This window comes from Pipistrellus hanaki (genome assembly GCF_964339955.1).
Source record: "Pipistrellus hanaki genome assembly, chromosome: 9".
Lineage (NCBI taxonomy): Eukaryota > Metazoa > Chordata > Mammalia > Chiroptera > Vespertilionidae > Pipistrellus > Pipistrellus hanaki.
The window spans coordinates 73,704,385-73,729,194 of NC_140511.1; the positions used below are offsets into that span (position 1 = coordinate 73,704,385).

Sequence of the window (24,810 nt, forward strand, 5' to 3'; positions counted from 1 at the left end):
CCTGGTTTCTTATACCAGACAAATCTCACAGTTCCTAATAAAGCAATAGAAGCCTCATCCAAGTCTCATGACTTTCGGGAGCAAGCAGTTTTGGTTTCATTTCAGTGATGGTTAGAAGGCAAAGTCAGGAGTCTCACAATAAAATGTTCATCGAATAGGTCACATGTCCTTGATGTTACGGCCGTTGGGCTCTTATTTCGGTGAAGAAATGATTCACATCCCAATTCTGGGTCTGGCCTCCCAATCCAAGGAGTCTTCCAGAAGACATTCATTTATTAACTCAACAAATATGTATTGAGCACCTATCTCATGCTAGGCACGGGGGGATGGGGTGAGGGGGCGGGTATTGATAAGATGTAGTCCCTGCCCACAAAGAGCTTACAGTCTAGAAAGGCAAACACTTTGAGAAAGGACTAGCTTGTCTAAAGGAAAACTCATAACCTGGGTCTGCCTGGCTCAGAAGGCAAGTTCAAGAAGCTGTAGGTATGGCCCTGGGAACCAGAGCCGTACTCAAGTTTCATCAAGTCAAATAACTAGGCACCATGGATAACCTGAGTCTGGTAAAGCCTTAGCAATACATTTCCTGCCTCGGGTTCCCATGAAAACTACATATAAGAGCCTAAGTCTTTAGCTTAAGGAAGGTTTAAGACCATGTGAGTACCCAGCACAGACAAGCTTCTCAAGGGAGAAGCTGTGTGTCCCCCCAAAAGAAGGGGTTGCTTCACCTGATGCTGGCTTATCTCTGGGATTTTACCCTCCCTTTCAACACTGTGGTGGGAAGTATTCTGTTCACACCCCAAGTTGGCATGGCTTAATTACCTTGAGTTCTCCAAGTCACGAACAGCACAGAGAAAATGCAGCAAACTCAAGCCAAGACAATAGCGAGATAATCTGAGAACTTAATACTCCAGCGTATTTAAGTAGGAACTGGGTGCCAAGAAACCGTCACTTTCAATAAATAACACCATCTGCTAATTATCTGCACAACTGTTCCAGTCAGTACTCCTGGCCTTGCTTACTACCTAGCAAAAATAGCTCTTCCACGGAGGAGGTGCAGAAAGAGACAGTTTGGAGGAATGCAAGAAACTTACAGGGCAAGGGCAAACTCAGAGGAAAACCTAGCCGTCTCAGGTGACAAATAAGCCAAGCCAAGGAAGGAATAGCAGAGAGAGAATTAGCAGGTGCCCCTAATCTATTCACACAATTTGGATGCACACGGACACTCACACAGTCACGTGTTGACACCAATTCAAATATCTGGATGTTTAATTCATTCTGTGTGGAGTAGGGTCAGATGCTGGGAAGGCCTCAAGGTTCTTAGCCTGGCTTGGAAAAGAAGGTGTGCCTTTTACCGGAATGTGTCGGAGCTGGGCTGCTCAGTGTTATTTCTCTTGGTTCCCTCAGTAACTACTACTTGACAACACTAAGTCACATCTTTGTGGAGGTGACCAAGCCAGGCAGAAACAAAAATGGACTTGGTTGTACCTTCATAAGGTCATTCGTCTCACCATCCTGGTGTGCCAAGGTCACCATTCATAATGGTTGTCATTATAAGGAAGACAAATGGTGAGTTCTTACTTCTAGCCTTCTAGATGCATTACAAAGACTTTGCAATCTCTGACTAAGCATTGCTCACCTCTGCTGGCTAAGACACGGTGGCAGGCGATCCATCAGTTGATGAAGTGCACTCCCTTTTATTGGTCCATGTCTTCAGCCCCATGGTATTGCTCAAGAGAGGCGGGAGGGAGGAGAAAGCCAAGGACATGGGGAGCCAAAAAGAAAAGTTGCAAAAGGGTGGATGTTCAAATCCATTTGCAAAGTGTCTACAGGTTCACAGTCCTCCCAGGTTACAAGGCCCAGTGATAAGTCTCCAGGTACCCCCCCCCCCCCCAACAACCCCACCATTGGAGTCTCCAGCTCCTTCCTGACCATCGCGCCTAGGCTCTTTTCTGCTTTTCTCTTTCATCCTTTCATTTCTATGTCTATATTTTTTTAACTTTCCTCTGGTTGCAAATCTGCACAATACTTCGTTCACTTTGGGATGATTTCATATGAGACACAAAAAAAATGATTCTAAAGAGGAAAGACTATAAGAATTAATATCTGCAAAGCAGTTTTCCCCTGGAACACACACACACACACACACACACACACTCTCTCTCTCTCTCTCTCTCTTCCCCCCCCCCTCACACATACACACACACATTTTCTCTCAGCATTTCTTTCTACAATATAATTTTTAGTCTGCTTTGTGATTCCAGAGACAATGTCTTCTTTTCGTTCTTATTACATTACCTTGTTCAATGTATCTGACTTTGGCTCTCATCTGGGGTTCTCCTCTAGTTACTTACCATAAGCCCATGTTCCTTAATATTTTAAAAAATTAAAAAGAAGCTGGGCTTTGAATCTTGCTTCTGCTTCTCCTTAGGGACTAAAAGATCTTACATATCTTACTCTTCTGAGAATAAGTCACCATCGTCATCTTGACTGGCTAAATTGGTGGTTCTCAAGTACAGTTTTGCTTGTGCGCCCCCACACCCCCACCTTGCTCTGGGGGGACATTTGAAAACATCTGAAGACATTTTTGGTTGTCACAACTTCAGAGACAGAGGTGCTACTGGCCTCTAGAGGGTAGAGGTCATGTACACTGCCACACATTCTATAATGCACAACAAAGAATTATTCAGCCAAAATGACAACTGTGTTCATTGAGAAACCATGGACTCTAGGAATACAAGAGCAAGCGCGTAGACACCTCCATTTTCCCATTTAGTTTTTCAGCAATTGGGATAAAAATAACCAAGACTGGGCCCTTTCTTTAGTAACCAGAAGTGAGCAGAGGTGGTAATTGAAGTTTTTTTTCACCACATCCAAGGGGAAGGGAGGAAGATAGCCTTGGCATCAGAATCATTTCTGAGTGAGAAAAAAGCCCCCACCCTTATTCTTCTGGCTAATTTACAGATTGCAAGTCACGTGATTATGCAGAGATTACAGTCCACCTGGGTTCTTGGAAGTCCTCATTCTCCACGCAGTGGCTCCTAAGGGTCAGGTGAAACTTCCCAGCTGCCTCTGGTTCGTGCCGTCAGTAGGAGACCCCGGATGGAGTTCATCCTTGCGACCACACCCATCTCTCTTAATGAGGCCATGTAGTTGCTTAGGTGCGAAGGACACATGCCACCTTTTCCTAAATCACTTGCATATAAACATGTTTAATGCCCTCCAATTTCCCCCCTTTCTCTCGGCAAGAAGCATGAAGGCCACACACCCATTCTTCTTGCAAGTGGACATGAACTTCACAATAAAGGCAAACACCAATCACAACCACATACAGAGTCATAATTCACAGGAAACTGTACGTTGGCTTCCCATACAGGATGTACTTCAAAATAACAAAATGAGTTTATCAACTGTAGTGTTCCTTCTTCCCGTTAGAAGTCGATTTTTTTTTCCTCCCTCTCTCCCTCATGGTACATAAATAGCAGAGAAAAGTCGTCTTGGACATATTTACATCCAGGAGTTCCCAGCTTGCTAGGATATGGGGTCTGTTTTGGGTTGTGTTTCGAGGGTCAGTTTTCATTTTCTCTCCATCCACGTGCGTTCTTCCCAAATTTATACACCAGTCTCCGTCCGTCCACCCGCTCTAGGATTTCTCTTTTGTAGTAATATCTGTAACAGAGGACATTGGTAAGGTGGCTGCTCAGATGGAGCCTGCCGGGGACTACCTGGTTGTGCGGCTATCTGGTCTCGGAGACCAGCAACTCCTTACCTCATGGCCCGGCTGAGCTTCTCATAGGTCATGCTGCTGTTGTTCTTCTTTTTGCCCCACAGCTGAGCCACTGCCTCCGACTTCAAGAACCTGAAGATGCCCTCTGACCTGTCCTCCCACTTGATTAACCCTGGGTTCTTGTCTGGATTGAGGAGGATGTCCCGGATGAATTCCCATAAGTGAGTCCCTCGCGGGTCTGAGAAGCAGAAAGGGGAGTTTAGTGATGGCTGAACCAGGCGACAAGCAAGCACTGAGTTGGAACATCTTCCATCGGATGGGAGTTCCTCAATTCTCCCCCTATCCACCCTTGAAGCCAGATCACAGAATGACCAAATATTGTGCATATTAAAAAGATGTTTGACAATGAACTGGCACAGTTTGTTTTGCTTTTAGTTTGCAAAACAGGAAACTGAGACACAGAATTTAAGTGACTTGATCATCACAGTTCCATAGTTAACTTGTGGCAAAATCAAGAGGAAATAATAGGTGTTAGGTGTCCTATTTTTAGCGTATCTTCTAAGTATTGTTGACAACTGTTCTGGGATTCATTTCAACTTGTTACTTCCCCAGAAGGCAACTTCCAACCACTTTTATTTAGCAAGCACTTCATCAATTAAATCACTCCCACCCAGCAACTGTGCACACGGATTGGGTTCTAGGATTGTGACTCCTAGAATAGAAGGGGGTGAGGTCTCCCTGGGGTTCAGGGAGTCAATTTGAAAATGAAGGGGTAACTGTAATAAGAATAGCGAATTCAATGATATCCCCCTGTAGACTTGTGACACACAAACCCACCATGCCTACCAGTTTGAGTGTTCCTACTGCTCTGTGGGGTGACCTGGAGTAGCAAAAAGGAAGATGGCCAATTCCCTGCAATTTCTAGATTATACCATCTCATTTATTTCTGCACAACTCGCCTCCACTTCAACACACACACCTTATCTCTGATATTTCATTCACTTCATAAGGTTTTATTATTGGGAGAAATACAACTCCCAAGGAGCACGGTTGAATCTTAAGAATAAGGTCATTTTTTGGAACAAGTCCACGAAGTTAAGAAGCCAACCTTCAGCAAAAGCAAATAATACTGCATCTCAGCTGCTTCTCCTCATCTTTCTCCTCCTCCCACCCTCTTTTTTTTTTCTGGAGAAAGGGAACCTGCTAACCCCTCACCTACAGGAAATCTCAGTATCTGTAGAACAAAGAGCAGAATGAGGGCATATATTCGTTGGGGCTCCACTTCAGAGGGTTACTCTGCCAGTAAGTGTTACCTCTATTTTCTCACCCTCCCCAGTCTGAGGTGAAGAATTGGAGGCAGCAGGCAGAGGGAATATTTCTCTAGGAACTAGTGGCCTCCAATTACACCCAAGTTGAAGGACGGGCTAAGTGCTATCTGAAAGCCAGCCGACTTACTGTGCTTTTTGGTGTGGGACTTGACAGGGTGGTCTTGCTCCTTCTTTACATCAGGTGACTCTGCTAGAGAGAGAAACGAGAGTGGTTTAATTTACCTCTTCAACTGACATTTTCATTTCTTCATATACCCACATAACCAATATTTACTGTGTACCTACTGCATGCCTGGCACATTTCCAATACACAACAGAGAGGATAAGTGCTATGGAGAAAAATATTGCGGGGTAAGAACTGAGGATAGAAGTATGGAGATGAGACTAATTGGCAATTTAATATAAGGTGGTGGTTACAGAAGAGACCAGAAGGGTGTGAGGGAGACAGCCATACAGAGAGCTAGTGCAAGAGTCTTCCAAGAATGAGAATAGTACCTGCAAAGGCCCTGGGGTCAGTGTGAGTTTGTTATGTCCACAGAGCAGCAGTAAGCCAGTGTGCCAGTGAGCAAGGGGCAGAGGGTAGGAGGTTCAAACTATTAAGGATTTGTGGGATTTTGGCCTTTATTCTGAGAGATATGGACAGCCACTGAAGGATCTAGGTCATTGAAAGGGTTTTTGTTTTTCATGATACAAAAAATGTAAACATTTATAACAAAGAAAGATAGCTTTTAAGCCAAAGGTGTGCCTTTTTTTGGCATGCAAGTTTACATTTTAATCAGCCTGACAAAGAGGCCATTGACTGGCCTGAGCTCAGTACCGAGGGCCACCCGGGCTATGGAAACACAGATTAGTTTAACAAATGACTCATTATGGTAACCCTGTGACTATCACCAGCGAGGAGATGACAGAGGCGGAATAAAACTTCTTGAAAAGAAAAATAAATGATCTAGCTGTGTGTATGTGTATGTGTGTGTATGTGTGTGTGTGTGAGTGAGTGGGTCCTTCGGATGTCCAAGGCAGATCTTAACACACACGTACAAATCACACAATCAAAAATCCACCCATTTGAATACAGAGTACTCCCTAAATGCAAGCCAGCTTTGTTAAGAAACTGGGCCAGCAAAATGCATCGCTTCTGCGTGTGTTACATTGGGACTTCCTAACCTAGGCTTCACTAAGTTAGGTGTGGCCTTCGGACATTTCAGAGTGGAGAGGGTCTGACGCATTCATTCAATTGTCAAGAGTAGTCCATTATTCAAAAAATGTTTGAATAACCACTAGCTCTTATTTTTAAAAAATATATGTTATTGATTTTTTACAGAGAGAAAGGGAGAAGGATAGAGAGTCAGAAACATTGATGAGAGAGAAATACTAATCAACTGCCTCCTGTACACCTCCAGCTGCGGATGTGCCCGCAACCAAGGTACATGCCCTTGACCGGAATCGAACCTGGGACCTTTCAGTTCACAGGCAGATGCTCTAGCCACTGAGCCAAACTGGTTAGGGCCCATGTGCTCCTATTTTAAGTAGTTAAGAAGAACAGCTGCTGTTATTGAGCACTTACTATGTACGAGGCACGGAGCTAGGCGTGTTACAGGACTCTATTTCATTCACACAATAACCCTATGAGGTAGGTACTGTTAAGACCCAACGTTTACAGTGATGGAGGAGCTGAGACACAGAGAGGTCAAATGACTTGTCTAAAGTCACACAGCCTGAGAGGTGCCAAGATGCTAGCACAGTCGGTTTGAACCCAGAGCCTTTACTATAACCACTAGTCTCTGCCATTTCTTGAGCTGCTGGCACATAACAGATTTGACGAGTCTTCCCTGCCGAGAATCAGGGCCAGCTCTCTAATCATGCTATAGTTAGTGGGAAAAAGTAAGTCCAAGTTGAAGATTCCGTATCGCACGGACACATTTGCCTCTCTGATCACCCAGCCTGCCAGGTCTCGGGCTCCCAGCAGTTTCCCTGAGAGCCCTGGCAAGGTAGGGAAGAGGGATTTAATAAGATCTGGTTAGATAAGGGATCTCTTGTTCTGGTGAAGAATTCCTCCCCCGGCTTTGTCAGCCAGAGACCCGCACCTGCTTTGGGTTTCTCTGAAATCCAGGACAAATTCACAGGAAACGCAAGGAGACTTCACTCTCCCTCCCCGCAGGTTTCAGGGTGAGGTTGCAACATCCCATCAGGATGTGACAATATTGCAACAGGTCTGGCGCTCACCCCGGTTTCCAAGTGATACATCACCCTGACAGGGCCACGTTGTTCTTCAGACAAAGAGTGGCATTTACCCAGCAGGCCACAAGCAAAGCTCGTCTTCAAATGGCAGGGCCTTTATTTCAAAGCCAGGGTTGAATTCAGAAAAAAAAAAAAGTCTCCCAGTTTTTTGGTCCCAATCATTGCATATGGGTTCTACGCTGGTGTTGAATCAATTACTTTGGGGTTAAGGTGACTTAATGAATAAGATGGAAATCTTAAACCCTTCTCCCCAGAATCGCAGGGGCTTGTGGCTCATGTCCAAGTCCACGGACTCCAAAATTAAAAAACCCCAGACCAGATAGACCATGAGGGAATTTTCTCTCTGAGATGTCACCCATTTACCTCTAAGCTAGACCTCCGTTCAGTTTGGCAAAGACCAAATAAAAACGATTCCCCCATACAAATGTTTCCATTATCACACGGAGGAGGATGCAGCCAAAAGCTAAAGGAAACCTTGATTCCTCCAGCCTCCTTGTCCCGCATGTGAGGGCAAGCTGTGGAACCCCTGAGCTGCCTTCACACTCCAATCTTTTGATCTGAATGAAACCTCCCTTTAATATGATGGCCTCTCCCCTTCCATATGCCCCTCAAAACCCCCCCTCCCCCCCAATAAAAGTCAAAACCTTTGAAGGCAGCCATGTGGTTAGGTGATTCACGCTTATAAAAGGAGGACTCGCTCTGGGGAAGTGGTCCAGCTTGACTTTCTCTCGCTGGGCGCCCAGGCCTCTCAAGGCCAAGGTCCGGCCAGGGCAAGGGCAGCACGAAGGCCCGGGGTGCCTGATGCAAGAGCCAGAGGGTGACTTCAGCTAAGCTGCTTCGCAAGAAGCGAAGATTAGGAGCATTTGCATATGATTCAGCGGTGAGCCATTTCTTTACGGGATATACAAATTTCAGTGTTATAATAGACCGCGCCACCCTAGCTCTGGGCTCAGCAAGTTGGTGAATAAACACATCAGGCCCGAGTTGGCGTGATTGGCTCGGGGACTATCTTGGCTCAGGGACTTATCGGGCAGATCAGGAACACTGGCAGCAGCCATTTTATGGAATGGGCAGATGGCAGGGAAATCAAAACAGAGCCCGCTGCCCCACCCGCCTTTATCACCGAGGGCATCAGTTTACTGGGCCTCACCTTCGCTCCGCTGGTAACTTGCATTAAAACATAGAAAGGTACTTAACTGCATTCAGTCTAATGGGAGCAGGAAAGATAAAGACTCAGACAAACGACAAAGGTCTTTTTTTTCCCCTCTGGGCCCACCCAACAGACACTATAATATACTGAAAGAAATGGATAATCAAATATCCTACTAGAGGGCTGTTATGCCAAAGAATGTGGCAACCCCTGACACTCAGTGGGTTCTTTCTTTATTTTTTGTTATTATTTTTAAATATATTTTTATTGATTTCTTACAGAGAGGAAGGGAGAGAGAGAGAGAGAGTTAGAAACATCAATGAGAGAGAAACATGGATCAGCTGCCTCCTGCACACCCCCTACTGCGGATGTGCCCGCAACCAAGGTACATGCCCTTGACCAGAATCGAACCCGGGACCTTTCAGTCCACTCAGTGGGTTCTTTAAAGAATAATTCTGGTGGGAGACATGAATTTATTATCTCATTTTCCAGCCTGTGGTACACTCTCTCCTGGTGGGGGTAGGAATGAGGGGCAGGGGCACCAAGGATCAGGGGAGCTCATGGGGAGCAGATTGGTAAAGCCCATTTAAAGAAGGCCTTTTCAAAATTAGGAGACTGGCCGAAACCAGTTTGGCTCAGTGGATAGAGCATCAGCCTGTGGACTGAAAGGTCCTGAGTTCGATTCCGGTCAAGGGCATGTATTTTGGTTGCGGGCACATCCCCAGTAGGGGACGTGAAGGAGGCAGCTGATCGATGACTCTCATCGATGTTTCTATCTCTCTACTCTGTATCTCTCTCCCTTCCTCTCTGTAAAAAAATCAATAAAAATATATTTTTTTAAAAAATAGGAGACTGAGTTTTCTGCCACTGTCAGTCTGAAAGCAGGAACTGGCCTCTGAGCCCACAGACTCTGAGGTTCAGAAGTCAGGACACGGAAGAGAGGGAGGGAATCTGGGCTCTGATTATGGCGTTTAGGTTTCCTAGGTGCCTCAAGACCTAACAACCCCTGAGGCTCAGGAAGTAGTTGGTTCCACCTTACTTCTAGTTGGAATCCTTTGCCATAAGCCAGAAAGATGTGGGAGGCGACACCTTAGGAAATGCGAGAGGAAGTCAGAGGGGGAGCAGGCGGGTGGTTCCCTCGGCTCTGAAACCCTGCTCCGGACTGGGTGGCTGCGATTACTACAGAACTGTTGCCTCCATTGGCTCAGTTCCCCCAGAAGGGAAAATCCAGTGTTGAATCTGTTTCTTAATTTCCACAGATAGGTAGAGAAATGAATTGGCCTCGGTTCCTAACCTCAATTCCAGAAGCATTTACACTGGCTCCCAGCCTGTCTCATTCAAGGGGCTTGACCCGTACAAAACCTCAAACCAAAAGCTTTCATTATTTCAGTTCTCAAAAACATACTCAATAAAAGCAACAAAAAAAAAAGAAAAAAAAAAAAAGAGGGAGGAGGGGTTGTTGTTTGATTCTGTGCTTTCTTCCCCAAACACTCACTTAAACCCAAGGTCTGAAGTTGTCCCAAATTCAGTTCCAAGAAAAGAGTGATTCACTTGGGACAAGTCTAAGCTCCATTTCACGGACCCGGAGAGATTCACAAGGTGCGTACTCAGATTGAGGGTCAACATGAAACCCTCTATTCATCTCCCTAATGCAGGCATTCCAGCCTGGTACATGCCAAGGTAGCTCTTTGTAAGGAGCGGGGAGTATAGCCTGCAAGCCCCTCTCCCAGACTTTGAGCAGACCAACCCTCTCATTCAGTGTAACCTTGATGGCGTCATGAATAGCCAACAGGTGCATCTAATCTTAACCAATTACAACTACCGGTAACGTGAACAGAATTTAAAAAGTGGCTGGAAAGTCCTGATGAGCCAGACTTCAAGAACTGGCAAAAGAGTGTGATTTCTGGGGTTCTGAACATTTCCAGTTGCTACCCCTCTACCCAAAAGACCATTGCCACAGGTTTACGGACCTCCGCTAGACATTCTTTCTCTAAAGCCAAATAATTTGTCCAAAATCAACTTCTTCCCCCATGAGCATACTCAAGTAGGAATAATTTTATCAGGTAGTTTCCCAAGAGCCAGTTTCTATTGCAAAGAGAGTTTTTGTCACACAAGAAGAGTCACGTGGTTTCACAGGAGACAAACACTTTTCCCAGAGGCACCCATGCCGGGCATATTCAATGGACAAACATTGGCTCAAAAGCAGATCTTTTATGAATAGTAACTCTGTCCCTTTCCCTGCTTTTAAATCAGAAAGACTGCAGCAACGTGGAAACATAGGACATTGGTAATTCTCATTACCGCTCAGTAAGCGACAGCATGAGGCACAGCCTCTGATGTCAGGACAACTTACCTACAGGAAGGTGACTGGTGGTAGTCATGGAGATCTGGGCTCGGCAGAAGGTTTTGCTGTCCAACAAATCTGTAGCCACGAAAAGATAAAGGACATTGAGAGCCCCCTCTGACAACAGAACTTTTTGGCTATTGAGATGGCAAAATCAGAATGGAAAAGGGCATTCGGTGCTGGGGTGTTAGTTACCTACTGTGCTACCATAGTTGGTGTCATATAAATAGTTTTCTTCTTTCCAGGTATTCATGATGGAAGGGTCTACAAAGGACAGAAAATGGGAATGGTCAGCAATCATCACCCCTGAGGAAGAGCTTCCCTTTTCTAACTCAGGGCTCATTGGGGAGGCAGAGGAGCTGGGGGGTGGCCTCCAGAGAGTAGGGAGACAATGCTACTTCAGCCACCTGTTACTTGATAATAATGTTACTCCCTGTTTCTTCCAGTGTCCTGGGAAAATGGACTTTGCTATAGCTCTATCCATGTGTTCTGCACCTGTTGCATTGTGGGGAAGTTGCAACAGTGAAATTCTGACCTAGACCAATGCTTGGGGTTCCTGGGAATTTTCTCAGATTGAACCCGGCAGGGGGTGGGTTCAGGCGCCTGGCCTTGTCTTGCATTCTACTACACAGAGACCAGAATATGTTTACACTAGAAAAAGACATTGTTCGAGACAAATAAATTCAGGATTAAATGAACAACTTTTTCCAGTAATACATTCCTGGAGGAATTAATGATGTTTCTGACTAGAAAAAAAAAAAAAAAAAAAAGGTCCAGTCAGTTTCATCATAGTGTCTTCATTGCTGCAATCCAGAGAGATCTCTCCTCCCTCTAGGATTTCTCCAATTAGCTTAAGGGACAATGTAAAATTCTCAAAACACAAATCCAACAACTTTTTTTCCCTCTCTTTTTAAAAAATATATTTTATTGAATATATTTTAATATATATATTTTATTGATTTTTTTTACAGAGAGAAAGGGAGAGGGGTAGAGAGCTAGAAACATCCACCAGCTGCCTCTTGCATACTCCCCACTGGGGATGTACCTACAACCAAGGTACATGTCCTTGACTGGAATCAAACCTGGGACCCTTCAGTCCGCAGGCTGACGATCTATCCACTGAGCCAAACTGTTAGGGCAAATCCAACAACTTTTAAGAGTAGGGCCCCATTGCCTCATCTTGCAAAAGCGTATCTCTCTCTCTCTCTCTCTCTCTCTCTCTCAGCAAGCATGTCTCACTCTGATTGACTCTTCAGATTTCAGATTCAAAGGAAACTCCCCTCTACCTTACCCCAACTGAAGCCCAACTCCTACGCAACCCCCACATCTGGGCTAGTCTCCAACAGAAGCATTTTCTTTCCTGGCTGGCCAAGAGCTGCAAGATCTGGCAAAAAGTTCTCACCTCGTCCCTACCAGGAACTTCCTGCTTTCTTCTCTTCACAGACCAAGGCTGCCCTCGGCTCCCTTCCTGCCCAGCTTCTGAATCTCTGGGCCGGGTGGTAAGTCACTGACAGAGTTTCATTTTGTTTTTACAACATAAAAGGTATAAAACCTGAGTCACTGGCTAAGTCCTCTTGTTTACGACACAGGGATTTAGCTGGTATTTTAACTAATAGCTACATGTTTGGGCACTCCAAGCCCAATCTCTTGGGGTTACACCCTCTCTCCTTGTTGGGTCACCTCGTACACCTGTTGTTGTCTCTGAAAACAAACTGAACCAAAAGGTTTGGAGGTGTTGGCCCCTCTGTGAGCCTCTTCTCCCCTCCTCCCTGGGCGGACCTTCTCCTCCACCCTTTGGCTTAGCTTTTCTGAACTGGCAACACAAGAATGTCTGGACGGTCAAGGAGGAATTATCAAGTTACTCGGGACCTCTGCATGCCATCCTGGCTACATTGGGGCTCTCTGCCCGGTCACTGTGGGGGTGGGGCACACCATCTCTCTGGTAACCCCTGTGCCTGCCTCTATGACAGGCAGACCATAAAGCACAGGCCATCCAGGTAATCCAACCCCTGGTCTGTGGGGGAAGGCAGGGCGAGGAAAAGCTAATTAACATACTTAGCAGCTATTATTTTTTTCTTTAATAATAGTAGACTAGCCCCCTTATAAAAGAGTAAATAACTGCATGGGGCCAATTTGGGCTCTGGGTGGCTCACAAATCACCCCGAGGTGCAATTCTCCCCTTAATGACTGGCACGCAACCCTCAGGCAGGCCTGTGGGTGCTCATGGCTTGCAGGCTCACTGATGAGGACCTGGGGAGCGACCCTGGAGCAGTGACAGCTGCACAGTCAGGAACTTGCACAGCTCTCCTTAGACCAAGAGGCCATAGGCCAAAGGTCAACGTCTAAGGAACTCTGATGGGTGCAAGGCCACTGGGCACAACTTCTTGAGGCAATTATTGCCCCCTGCAAGTATCCAGGTGAGAGATTGGGATGGGGGAAGGAGAACAAAAATGAATATAGATACCACAGGACTGGAGACCCCATTCAGAGCCCAGAGAAATCTTTCACTAAAGATTTCACATAAAGCAGAAGTTGGTAGCTGCCTTTGACATTCCTACGGAACCTCTGAGAGCCCTAGAAACCACAGTAAGTACAACAGCAAAAACTCTTCCTCTTCTCTCCCCTTGCGTCTCCCAACTTGGTCAAGTGCCCTGACTCTGTGGTGAGAAGGAGGCCCATGTAGACTCTGCAACTTTTCCAGCTCCTGGAGCAGAGCCTGGATGGTGCCCTGACCAGCAGTGGGAAGCAGAGAAGTGTGGGCAGAATTGGTCTCACCATCCGTCTAGAAATCAGAAATAGTTGGCGGTCGCCAGTCCCAAGCCCAGGGAATGAGGCTCACCGAGGGTGGCCCGTTGGAGACAGCCAGGGAAGAGGCGTCCCTGGGTTTCCTGCCAAAATACTGGCTCCTTCCTGCTCCCACACTCCCTCGCGCTCACTCCCCATTGTCCCCGCCAGGGATTTGCCTACCAAGTCGGCTCTCTTTGCTGCTACTCACCCGTTTGTTCAGTCTTGACAATGACATTGTGCGTGGACTGGAACAGGTCACTGCTGCACTGGCCTGTGAAGGGCAAATGGGGAAAGTCAGAGGGGGCCCACATGGAGCTAAAACTTAAACAAGGACGGAGCTGACTTCTTGGAAGAGCTTCTGCCGATCCCACTGCCTGATGGCCTGATCGCCTCTGTTTGCTTGTGGGAGGGGGCTTCCCTCTCTGGATCTACAAACTCAAGCCTGAACTTCCTGGCACAGAAAAGTCAGTAGCTCGGGCACCCACATTGGAGGTAATTATTTGGCCCTGTACAGGAAAGGCATCCAGTCTGGTGGAAATAGGACGTCAGAAGTCAGAAGACCAGTGTTCCACTAATAACTGCAAGACACTGCCTTCCTGAGTCTTATTTTCCTCATCTGTAAATTTAGGGGATTAAACTAGATAAAGTCATTACTAGATGGTGTCTAAGGTGCTTCCCCATACTAAGATATGACACAACATGAAAACGCAAATACAAGGAAAACCAGTTTAATTTAACTGGCTTTATTCGTCTTTGATGGTAAAGGTAACCAAATATATTCTAATTAGATCCAAACTATGAGAGATGTCTGGGTAAATGCAGTGATTCTCCCCTTTTTTATGCCTTGCAACTCCTCTCTGGATGTGTCATTAATAAAAAAAATTTTAAAAAGCACGTATATACAGTTGAATATAGGATCATATGATTTTCCTCCCTAGCCAGATTATAAATATCTCAGGAGCAGGGGTCATGCTTTAACCTCTCTGACCTTCAGTTGTCCCATCTGTAAAAGTGGGTACAATATTTATTTTTCTCAGAAAGTCATTAAATGAATCAACTCACTTAGCGTGCCTAGGATACATAAACACTTAATAAATGTAAGTTAATGGAATGTCCACCAAAAGGCAAACAACAATAAAAGGTGAGAAATCTGGTCATTAGCCACTTCCAGAGGCATCAGCAGCACCCAATGGGACTAAACAAGTCATGGAAGGTCAGAGATGGAAGGTCAAAGACAGCCACATCACCTCCCAGGACTCCCCGCCTTGGGCTTCAATCAGGGCAAAGCTTTAAAGGATTGGCTTTAATTTGAGGTGGGTTGTAAATATTTTTAATTCCTCAAGTGTAAGTCTGCTGTTTCTGAAGATTCTTGGGGGCTATTTATAGAGCCTTGTTTGGTTTGGTTCTAGTAAAAGGAAAATGTGCAACCATGTCTGTGTGTGTGTGTGTGGGGGGGGGGGGGGGTGGAGGGAGAGAAGGAAATGCCCAGGAGCTGAATGAAGTCATCCAAAATGGCCAGCACCAAAGCCAGCTCTGTGCCCAGACTGGGACCTGCTCAGTGTTGATGGCAGCTGTCAGGGACCGAATATGGCACATAGTCCTGGGTCTCATGTTTTCCAAAGCCCCAGCTACCTGCCTACATCCAGGTTCTGCTAAGACAGACTTGACCATTCTGATGTGGACAGGCCAGCTCACTCTAGTTATACATCACTGCTTTCCAAAATAGCTATTGTTCTCAGAGGAGCTCGTGTTTTGTTTTGTTTGTTTGTTTTATAGCCATTATCAGTGCAACTTTATGCCAGTGTCAAAGACATTCTGCAAGACAAGTCGTCTACATGTGTGCATGTGTGTATAAGCTATCACAGTGCACAGTGTTTAAATGGTGGCTGGCAGGATGCTAGGTGAGACCTTGAAAGAGAGACATTTGGCCTGGCCTGAGAGGCTCATTGGTTGAGCATCAACTTGTGAACCTGGAGGTCACAGTTTGATTACCAGTCAGGGCACATGCCCTGGTTGCAGGCTCAAACCCCAGTGCAGGGCATGCAGGAGGCTGCAGATCAATGACTCTCATCATTGATGTTTCTATCTCTCTTCCTCTCCCTTCCTCTCTGAAATATATATATATATATATATATATATATATATATATATATATATATATATATATATATATATATATATATTAGAGGCCCAGTACATGAAATTTGTGCACAGGGGGCAGAGTTGCTCAGTCTGGCCTGCACCCTCTCAGAATCCAGGACCCCTCAGCCTAAACCAACAGTCAGACATCCCTCTCATAATCTGGGACCACTGGCTCCTTCTCGCTTCCCTACCTTCCTGCCTAATCACCCCTAACTGCTCTCCTTCCTGCCTGTTTGCCACTAACCATTTGCCTGCCTGCCTGATCACCTTAACCCCTCTGCCTGCCTGCTTGATCACCCCTAACTGCTCGCCTACCTCCTGATCACCCCTAACTGCCTCTGCCTCAGCCCCCACCATGGCGACGTCTTGAAGGACATCTGGATGTCTAGTCTAATTAGCATATTATTATAGCTTTTATTATTACAGATATTTTAAGAAAGACATTTGGCTCTAAGGGCAGCACCAACTCCAGAAATCACCGCAGAAACTTCCAACATGTGCCCAGAACATTGGCTCCAACTCCCCTTTTTTGTTATTGTTACTTAACAGAACTTTTAAGAATCTGCTGAAATATTGTAAGTCTGCTCCCCTTCCCTCTCAAAACACAAACATAGATCTAATTTTGCCTATCTTCTTATCATGTTAGGTTCCATCTTAAGAACCTAGGTCTGTAAGTTTAAAAAAAAATAGCCATGATGACCTTAGCAAGCAAGTTATTGGGAATTAAACTATCAAATCCTGTTTGCAAGGCAAAGAAGAGAAGGTTTTCTGAGAGGGACGTGTATTCTGTGAATACCTTGCTAGCACATCTCCGGGATCATCAGCTATAAGGAGAGAGTTAAATTACGCTAGGCTTGTATGGGACTTGACCTACTTGCAGCCTAGGCTTTGTGCTTGTTCTCTTGCCTCCCTTCTACCTCTCTGTCCTGGAAACAGTAATTTGGAGGTGAGACCATCCTTGGATGCCCCTGACTAGGATCCCTGCTGGCTGTAGGGACTTTGCTCTTCTCAGCTGACTCCTAGGGAGGTGGAAAGAGAGATAATCACCGTTCCACTTGAGATGCTGCAAGTTGCTGTAAAGGAGCTGCCCCGCCGTCCCTGCCGCCCGGATGAACTCCTGCAAACTCATGTTGCACAGGTGCTCGCCGTTGATGTCGAACTCCTGGAAAGGGATGCAGCTGGCGTCCAGCTGGTTGGTGTCCAGCAGGTGCTGAAGCCATTCCCACACCTGGTACTTGGTCCAATATTGAGGGTGGATTTCATGCCACTGGCCTCCAAAAAAGCCGCTGGAAACTGCAAAACAGGGGGTGGTTCTGAGTGATCCGTAGTTGTTCCTGGGCATAATCCCAGACGGGGGGATGCATCACTGGCTTCCAGAAGCCATGAGGATCACAATCACAGTCCCTTTGCACCAGAGGGGGCCGGAGCATGAGACAAGCTCTGGAGAGGAGGCTCTTGGAAGTGTGGTTCTTTCTCTAGTTGTGATGGGGGCCATTCATTTAGCCTCTCTGCATCTTGATGCCCTCTTCAGTATCAAATACTTACCCCTGGGAGCTGGATGAGGACATGAGACCTGAAATACTCTGAGATCTTGAGTTTATTCCCCACCTTCCCCCAAGGTTCCATGAAAGAGAAAGCATTGCTAGTTTCCGCAACTTATCAGCTATTGCTCACCCCTACGTAGTTATCTTTCTCTCTTCTTCCCCCTGTCTCCTTCCCATCTTCTACTCTCTCTTACACACACACATACACATACACATCTCAAATTCAGACATTGTGAGCCAAAAGTGAGGCCTGGGAGTAAGTTCTTTTCTCTATGATGCCTTTGCTTCTCCCCAAAGTGGTCCAGATTCCTCATACACTAACTGTTTTGATCCACTCCTGCCCCACACTGGTTATTATAGCTACGACGAGGTCATTTCCTTACTCAGTTACCTTAACTTAGGTTGCTTCCCATCATCCACTGAAATTAGGTACAAAACTTCCAAGCCACGCATGGAGGTTCTTCACTAGCTATTGATTCTTCAAGTGACCTATGACTTTGGCTTTTTTTCTTTGTTGTTCTTTCAGGCCAGTTTCTATTCTACCAATCACTTCCTGTTAAATTCCTACACAGCTTTCAAACTCTGAATATCCCATGAGGGAAGTCATCACAGATTCCCATTCACTGTGAGGGCTGCTGTCCTCGGAATCTCCAGGAGACGTTTTGAGTATCTCTCATACTGACATTTGTCATGTTCTGCTTTCCTTTAGGAGTATCTAAGTACTGTCTTATGCTCCTCTGTATATTGTATGCTCAAGGTCATGGGCCCTGTCTCACGCATCTTTGTACCTCCAAGGAAAACCACCTTAGAGGCCTTGCCATCTTAGGTGCTCTCTATAGGTTTCTCTACTGGAACTTGTTGCTGAAAAGAAATATTGTGGGAACCTGAAAGAATTGTGAGGTGCATTCACAAGATGGTTAATTCAAATATCAGTGAAGCAAATTTCACTCGAGCCAACAAAAGTTTCTACATTTAGTATAGGCTAATCACCGATGTATGACTACCATCTCATGCTCTCTTAAGAGAACATTGTCAGCCCAAAGTCCTGGGGGATGGACAAGAGAGAGGCAGCCTTGGGGCATGTAACAGGGCTGAGATATCTTATAGTCTCCTTGTAAACAGAGATCTACAGGGAATAGCTCTCTTCTGGAAAGGTGAGGGGCTAGGGGAATATACTATTGCAGCCCACCTAGCTGAAGCAGGGGAAATCTAGCCAAACACGACACACAGATATCCCCACAATCTCAAGGGTAGAATGCATAGCACGAGAAAACTGTCCCTAACTTCTGCTTCAAGGTAATGATACATCAGTACTTCTCAACCTCTGGGGTAAATATGAATCACCAGGGAATGTAGTTCAAATGCAGATTCTGATTCCACAGAATCCTGAGCTTCTGCATTCCTTGCAAGCTTCCACTTGATGATAATGATGATGATAATGGTGATCATCTGTAGATACAGCTTGAGTTGCAAGAAGCTGAAGAACCCCTAAAGATTGGATTTCCCATGATGCCCAGGACCTAGCTCTCAACACCTCCCAAGGAGAGGCTGAAGGGGGAATGTTTCCAGCCTAACCTCACTTTTGCTCACACCTTCAGAATCCATCTTCCACTTCCAGATTCTAGGATCACTAAGACCAGGAGGTCGAGATGATTTAGGCATAAAGGTGGCTGCTGGGTAATAGCTGCCACTCACAGTATGTACTTTACTCCTCACGCCTCAGAGCCAGACAAAAGCAGCCCTACACTCTCAGCATGGGCCCAGAAGAAGAAGCCATTGGTAGAGAAGAATGGGGACAAGGATTTGGGAAAAATCTAGTCCAAAAGTTAAATTACATAGAAATATTTCCAAATATATAAACACACGGAACTTAGATGGGAAGTTTCCATTTCCTCTCCATTTTGGGGATCTCACAATACATAGGATGGGATATTTTTGGGTGGTTCCATGAATCTTAGTTCTCTTTTTCTAAATAATTGTGCTGTTATGACAGGGCATCTCTGTGAGTGCAAACAAGGGCAATCACTCTCAACAACCCAACAACTGGCCTGCAGTGATTTCTTCTCTCAACTGCACATGACCCAGATGAAACGATAGTTCCTGACAGTGCATCTTGTCAGAACTTGAAAGAACCAGAGACTTTTATAGGAAGTTGACTGGGAAATTCTCTTCATTGGCCAGTGGACTCCTCAGATTCCTGAGATTTTAGATTCCTAAGAGTTCGGCTCTTCTCGATCTTCAAAGAACTTCCCCCATTCCATCAATCATGACCAGGAGCTGGGCCTTCTGGGAGGCCTCTGGAAATTAAGAAGTAAAAGCAGCACCTACATTCTACTCCCCCCTGAACAAATGGTCCCGGCTTTTAACTAAGCAAACAGGAAAAGCACTGCCTTAATGGAGGGTCCGGTCTGAAGACCCTTCCTGCTCTGTTTGGAGTCCTCCTTGGAGGTCCCACGGCAACAGAAAATGTCACTGCCCAGAAAAGGCACCAGTTGGGTGGGCCAGGGGACCAGACAAGGGAAACACGCTTTCAACCATGTTTGGCTAGGGATCCGCAGTAAGAGGCGGAGCTGCACATGGACCAGCTGCAATTGGAGAGCATAATCCATCCATTATCCTCCCACTCCTCCTCAGACTCTGCTCACAACAGGCCTTTCCCATTTTTTAGGGGAGTCGGAGCAGCAGCCTCTGGGGTAGAGATCAGCAGCAGGATGTGAGGGTCGGAGAAGACTCTGAGCTCCTAAGGCCCCGCAGCTCGCCACACAGCAGTCTGCCCAAATCGAATGCCTTCACATGGGGTGTGGGCCCTGATTCAGCAACCACTCCGTTCAGTTTCGTTTCTACAGTAAGCCACGGGCTTGGTCATCAAACCCTCTCTAAGCCCTACCACCCACCCCTCCCTCTTCTAATCAATAGGTTCTGGATCAAAGCACCCAAGGGGGGCTCCTGGTCTCCTGACAAGTCTCTTCTCCCCTGACAAAGGTAGGTCCTTGGAGCAGGAAATAAAAAGATGACACTGCTATAACCCTCTCCTCCTGCTTCCGTGCCACACACACACGCACACACACACACACACACACACACACACGCCTTTCTCTCCTATCCTATCTTGATATCCTAAGCCAAATACTGTTAAAAGTTTCAACAGGTGGTCTTCCCTTTGAGCATCTCCTCTGCAACCCTGTCTGCCAGGCTGCCCACCCAGAACCTTGAATCTTGGGAGAAAACCATGAAAGGTATCAAGTGGGCGTCAGCGAGAACTCCAGCATGAAGAGTTTTCCCCATCCCTGCGGCGGCTCCTCACAGCTCCTGCTGCATTTCTCATACCTTACGTTGGAAAACATAAAGAAAGCAAAGCAAACCACCCCCCAACCCAGGGGGGGAAATAGGGGAGGGCCTTACCATTGCACATGGGGTAGCTGTCGGTCCAGGCGGGCTGCTGGTGGAGGAGGTTGTTGCTGGGGTTGAGATTCATTACACCACTTCCTTCCAGAATCATGATCTGTAAGGCAATCAAACAGCCCATTCAGTCAGTGCCTCTTGGACACACATCATCTGAGAGTACAGGTCAGAGAGTTAACTTAAGAAGAAAGGAAAAAAAGAGTGTGCCCTTCCCCACCATTGCCTCCAAAGCCTATTTCCACGGCCCTTTCGGTAAAACCAAAACTCACTGGCAATTAAAAATTTCCAGGTTCCGTTTTCATATGCACGAGGCAAGTTTTTACAGCCACCTATTCATAAATGAATAATCTCTGATCAGGAATGAAGCGAAGGGAAAATGCAATACCTACTCACAGGGCGAGTCTGGCCAGAAGCCAAGCCTTTTTTTTTTTATTTATTTTTTTTTTTACAATAGTGAAAATGCCAAGGAGATTTTGTTTAAAGTGGAATTGCAAACAATGAAAACCCAAGCTGGTAGAGGCACAGACCTGGCACCTGTGTGGGAGGCCTAGCCCACCAGTGAGGCCCTCACCCGGGAACCCAGCAGGTATCCTCAGCACAGATACCTGCCGTGGGTGGGCAGGGGTCAGAGGGCCTCTGTCCTAGTTCATCTAGAGCTCCCCCAGTATCTGGCTGCAAGATAATGTCGGAATTCTTGGTTTCCCTGACAAGATACCGCCCCTCCCCTTCCTCCCTGGTACGAGTTCTGACCAGCTTTCTCTCTCCTCTTAGACTATCAGAAGCCCCGAAAGTGACCGAAAAGTGACTTTTCCAGTCTGAGGGCTCATTTTCTCAGTAAGAAGAGCCTTTCTTCCAGGGGCTTGCTTGAGTTTTTTAAACAACGTAAACTTCTTCACTTCCCCAGCATCTGTCATGTTCTCACCCCAAGCCAGGCCCCCTCCACCTTCAGACCTCAGCCCCATAGGAATGAACGCTCAGTCATTCAAAAAGAGATCAGCCAGGTTCCGGAGGTGCTTAACCATTACCGGGGATCTGGAAGGTAACACGCAGCAGATCATGGAACATTTTCTTTTTGGAGTGATTGGGGGGAGAGCGGGGGGGGGGGGGGAGTAGAGGAAGCTTGCATCCTTAAGTGTCCCCCAGAATCAAAGTGCGCACCCAGAGTGGTCCCAGCCCTCAAAATCCCTTGCTCTGATTTAGCCACTGCTCCTTTGTTTCTGTGGAAGGCCTGAGAGGGGAGGGGAGGGGCCTGGAAAAAGGAATACAACATTATTCATGTATTCATTTATTCAACAAAAATGTATCAGCCCTATAATAGGCTGGGCACCGTCTTAGGTCCTGGGGACAGAGCAGTGATGAAGAGTTAATTAGATTAGACAGAATCTTTGTGATGATTATTAACTAGTAACTAGATCTGAGTCTGTTCTTTATCATCATCATGGTTGTTTGGCAAAAATTGGGCCTAAATGCTGTCTATGTAGAAGGTGGAAAGGGCCTTGATTGGAGATTAAATTAGTTCCTACACGGGAAGCACTTGGCAGGACATAGGGCATGGCACCATAGCAGGTGTCACTAGGAGGAGAAACGCAACCTTTTTGGAAAACCCGGGTAACCCGGACCAGAAACAGCCATGGGTTTCAGCTCTCCGACCCAGGCACGAAAGAGACTAAATTGATTTTTTTTTTTAAAGTATGTTATTGAATTTTAGAGAGAGAGGAAGGGAGAGGGAAAGACTCAGAGAGAGAAACATCAATCCATTGTCTCCTGTACGCACCCTGAGCAGGGATTGAACCCACAACCGGGTCATGTGCCTTGACCAGGCATCGAACCGGATCCCTTCCCATGCACAGGATGACGCTCAACCAACTGAGCCACCCTGGCCAGGGCGACTAAATTGATTATTAAATTCCCTTACAGAAACCTCTTTGATTCTTACCCTCAGAGAATGAGGGGGGGAAAAACAACCCAACTGAAGGCTTTCTCTTTTCCATAATAACTGGGCCTTTTCCCATCCAACTTTTTAGAACAATCACCCTAAAGCTAAGGAATCAGATGAGGGACTTGAAGGCGAAAGAAAACCTCTCAGTCCCCAGAGGGGTGGCTGGGGAAGGGAACGGGCATGGCCTGTCTCCTGTTTGCTCAAGGCTGGGCTTGTTCCTCGCCAAAATTTGCTCAACCACAAGCAGTAAAAAGGTTACTGTTTAACCCTGAAAGGGCTGAAGCTCAGAGCCCAGCCCATCTGCGGGGAGGAATAGGCCCTCCAGGCTGGGGGGGGGGGGGGGGGGGCGGGAGGGGGGGAGGACAGAGGGGGGGATGGGCAGGGAAGTCTTCCCTGAAACTATTATTTCACAAGGATTTGCCTGCAGGGCTGTTTCTAAGAGGCCATTTCGGTGGAAGCAAGACCTGCCCTGGCCAATTCTGAGTTACCTCCTTGGTTGGCTCAGATCTGCCACCACTTCCCAAAAGAAAACCCCAGGAGGCAGATGATGTAAGGGCTAAGCTCCCTGGTTTTGGAACCCCCAGTTAGGGTACCGTACATGACCTTGAGCCGCTTCCAAGTCTCTTTAGCCAAAAACTTTCTGATGTTCACTTTCTCCACCTGCAAAACAGGAACAATCCCAGCCTCAAAGTCCCAGGACGCCAATGAGGCCATGCATGGAGAGAACTTAGCGGGCAGCAGAAAAGAATTTGGGGAATGTCCAGGACAACGTGGACCAGTTCCCCCTGGTGATCTGGTGCCCACAAGCCCCCTTCCTCAGGGCAGACATCCCTCTTGCCATGACCTTCAGGAGGCATCCAGAACTCCTCAGCCCAGAGAAGAACCTTGAGGACTACAAGGTCGCAGCTGCCCCGTCGCCACCTGCCCTCCCCGCTCCCAAGAGGCTGGCATACATGAGCACTGCTCCCTGCTGGCACCCCCTTTCGTAGGGAAAGCAGCCAGCATAGAGAGGGCCCCTTTTTTATAGGGCACAGTAAATGGTTACTACTCATAAAAGCATTTATGTGGCTTAATCCTTAGTGAGTCAGAGTTCAGTTGAGCTCACCCAGGCTTGTGAGAAAAGGAAGTCAGTGTCTCTAGTCCAGCATGTCGCTGCAGGGACAGTGCCCCCAGGATGGGCACAGGAGGCCCCAGGCTCACACAGCTGAAGGCCTTTCCCCAAGCCCTACTCTGTCACCCCTTTTCTCCCCCCACCGCCCCGGGACGCAGTCCTTCAGGTGTAAAATGAGGGCATTTGCACCCCAACAGCTCCGAGGACTGTTGTGGAGATCAAATAAGATCATGGATAATAAATGTGCCTTGAAATTTATTGTTTTTAAGAAGCATTATTATAACCAACTCGCCCACGCTCCCATATACTAATGCAGAATTTCTAACGTACCTTGTGACCACTTTATGGGATATGAAAAGCAATGTTTTTCATTTAAAAGTAGGGGGATCCTTTAATGCCCTTCTTTAAGCTTCCTACTTTACATTCAGCATAGCTTTTATTGTTTCCTACCAAAATAAAAATTTAAAAACAAAACAAACAAACAAACAAACAAACAAAAACAAACAGCAAAGCATTAAGGATGTGAGGTGGAGACTTGGGATCTTTGAAGCCTGGGTTAGAATCCGGGCTCCATCCTGAGCCAGGCGACTTGGAGTATGTTAACTTATTTCTTCCTGGTTTGAATGGGGAGTCAGGGAAAACATGGATGTCCCTCAAGCCTAGGACTGCTTGGAAAGATACCTAACCTAATGGATTTAAAGGAATCTAACCCAGCACCGGCACACGTGTCCTCAACAAAAACCGGTGTCTTTTCCTTTCTTTAAACACCCGTTCTCAAGATATTTCTCTAACACACTTTACTTTCTCCAGGATTGAAGAAGTAAATTCAGAGCTAAAGTAACACTGACTCCACACCCTTTGAGTCAAAATCAAGCCAGAGAAAGGACTCCCCCCTCCTCATCTCTAGCTCAAGGGGGGATTCTGGGCAGCAGCGGGGGGTGGGGGGGGGAGAAGGAGGGGGGAGAAGAAGGGAGAAGAAAAGGTGGTCCTCAGTCATGTAGGTGAAAAGCAGCATTTTTCAATCTCTGCATGACTGATGTTTGGGGCTGGGGTGGTTCTTTGTTGCAGGATCATGCTGTGCATTGCAGGATGTTTAGCTGC

At 46.5% G+C, this 24,810-nt stretch overlaps 1 protein-coding gene across 2 annotated transcripts in view; it reads right to left on the minus strand.

Moving 5' to 3' along the window:
* Positions 1 to 1,994: 1,994 nt before the first annotated feature.
* The window catches only part of EHF (ETS homologous factor), a 40,807-nt gene continuing 17,991 nt past the window's right edge, over positions 1,995 to 24,810 (minus strand). Inside the window, exons 1-9 of one of the 2 annotated variants that reach the window (XM_084893743.1) lie at positions 20,929 to 21,015; positions 20,660 to 20,759; positions 16,761 to 17,006; positions 13,780 to 13,842; positions 10,980 to 11,048; positions 10,794 to 10,862; positions 5,180 to 5,242; positions 3,767 to 3,962; positions 1,995 to 3,666 (exon numbers count right to left, since the gene is read on the minus strand). In XM_084893743.1, the coding sequence (XP_084749869.1) occupies positions 3,567 to 3,666; positions 3,767 to 3,962; positions 5,180 to 5,242; positions 10,794 to 10,862; positions 10,980 to 11,048; positions 13,780 to 13,842; positions 16,761 to 17,006; positions 20,660 to 20,756 (903 nt within the window). In that variant the 5' untranslated portion in view covers positions 20,757 to 20,759; positions 20,929 to 21,015 and the 3' untranslated portion in view covers positions 1,995 to 3,566. Of the gene's footprint in view, positions 3,667 to 3,766; positions 3,963 to 5,179; positions 5,243 to 10,793; positions 10,863 to 10,979; positions 11,049 to 13,779; positions 13,843 to 16,760; positions 17,007 to 20,659; positions 20,760 to 20,928; positions 21,016 to 24,810 lie in introns of those variants that run through there. The other variant, XM_084893742.1, reaches the window with a different exon arrangement.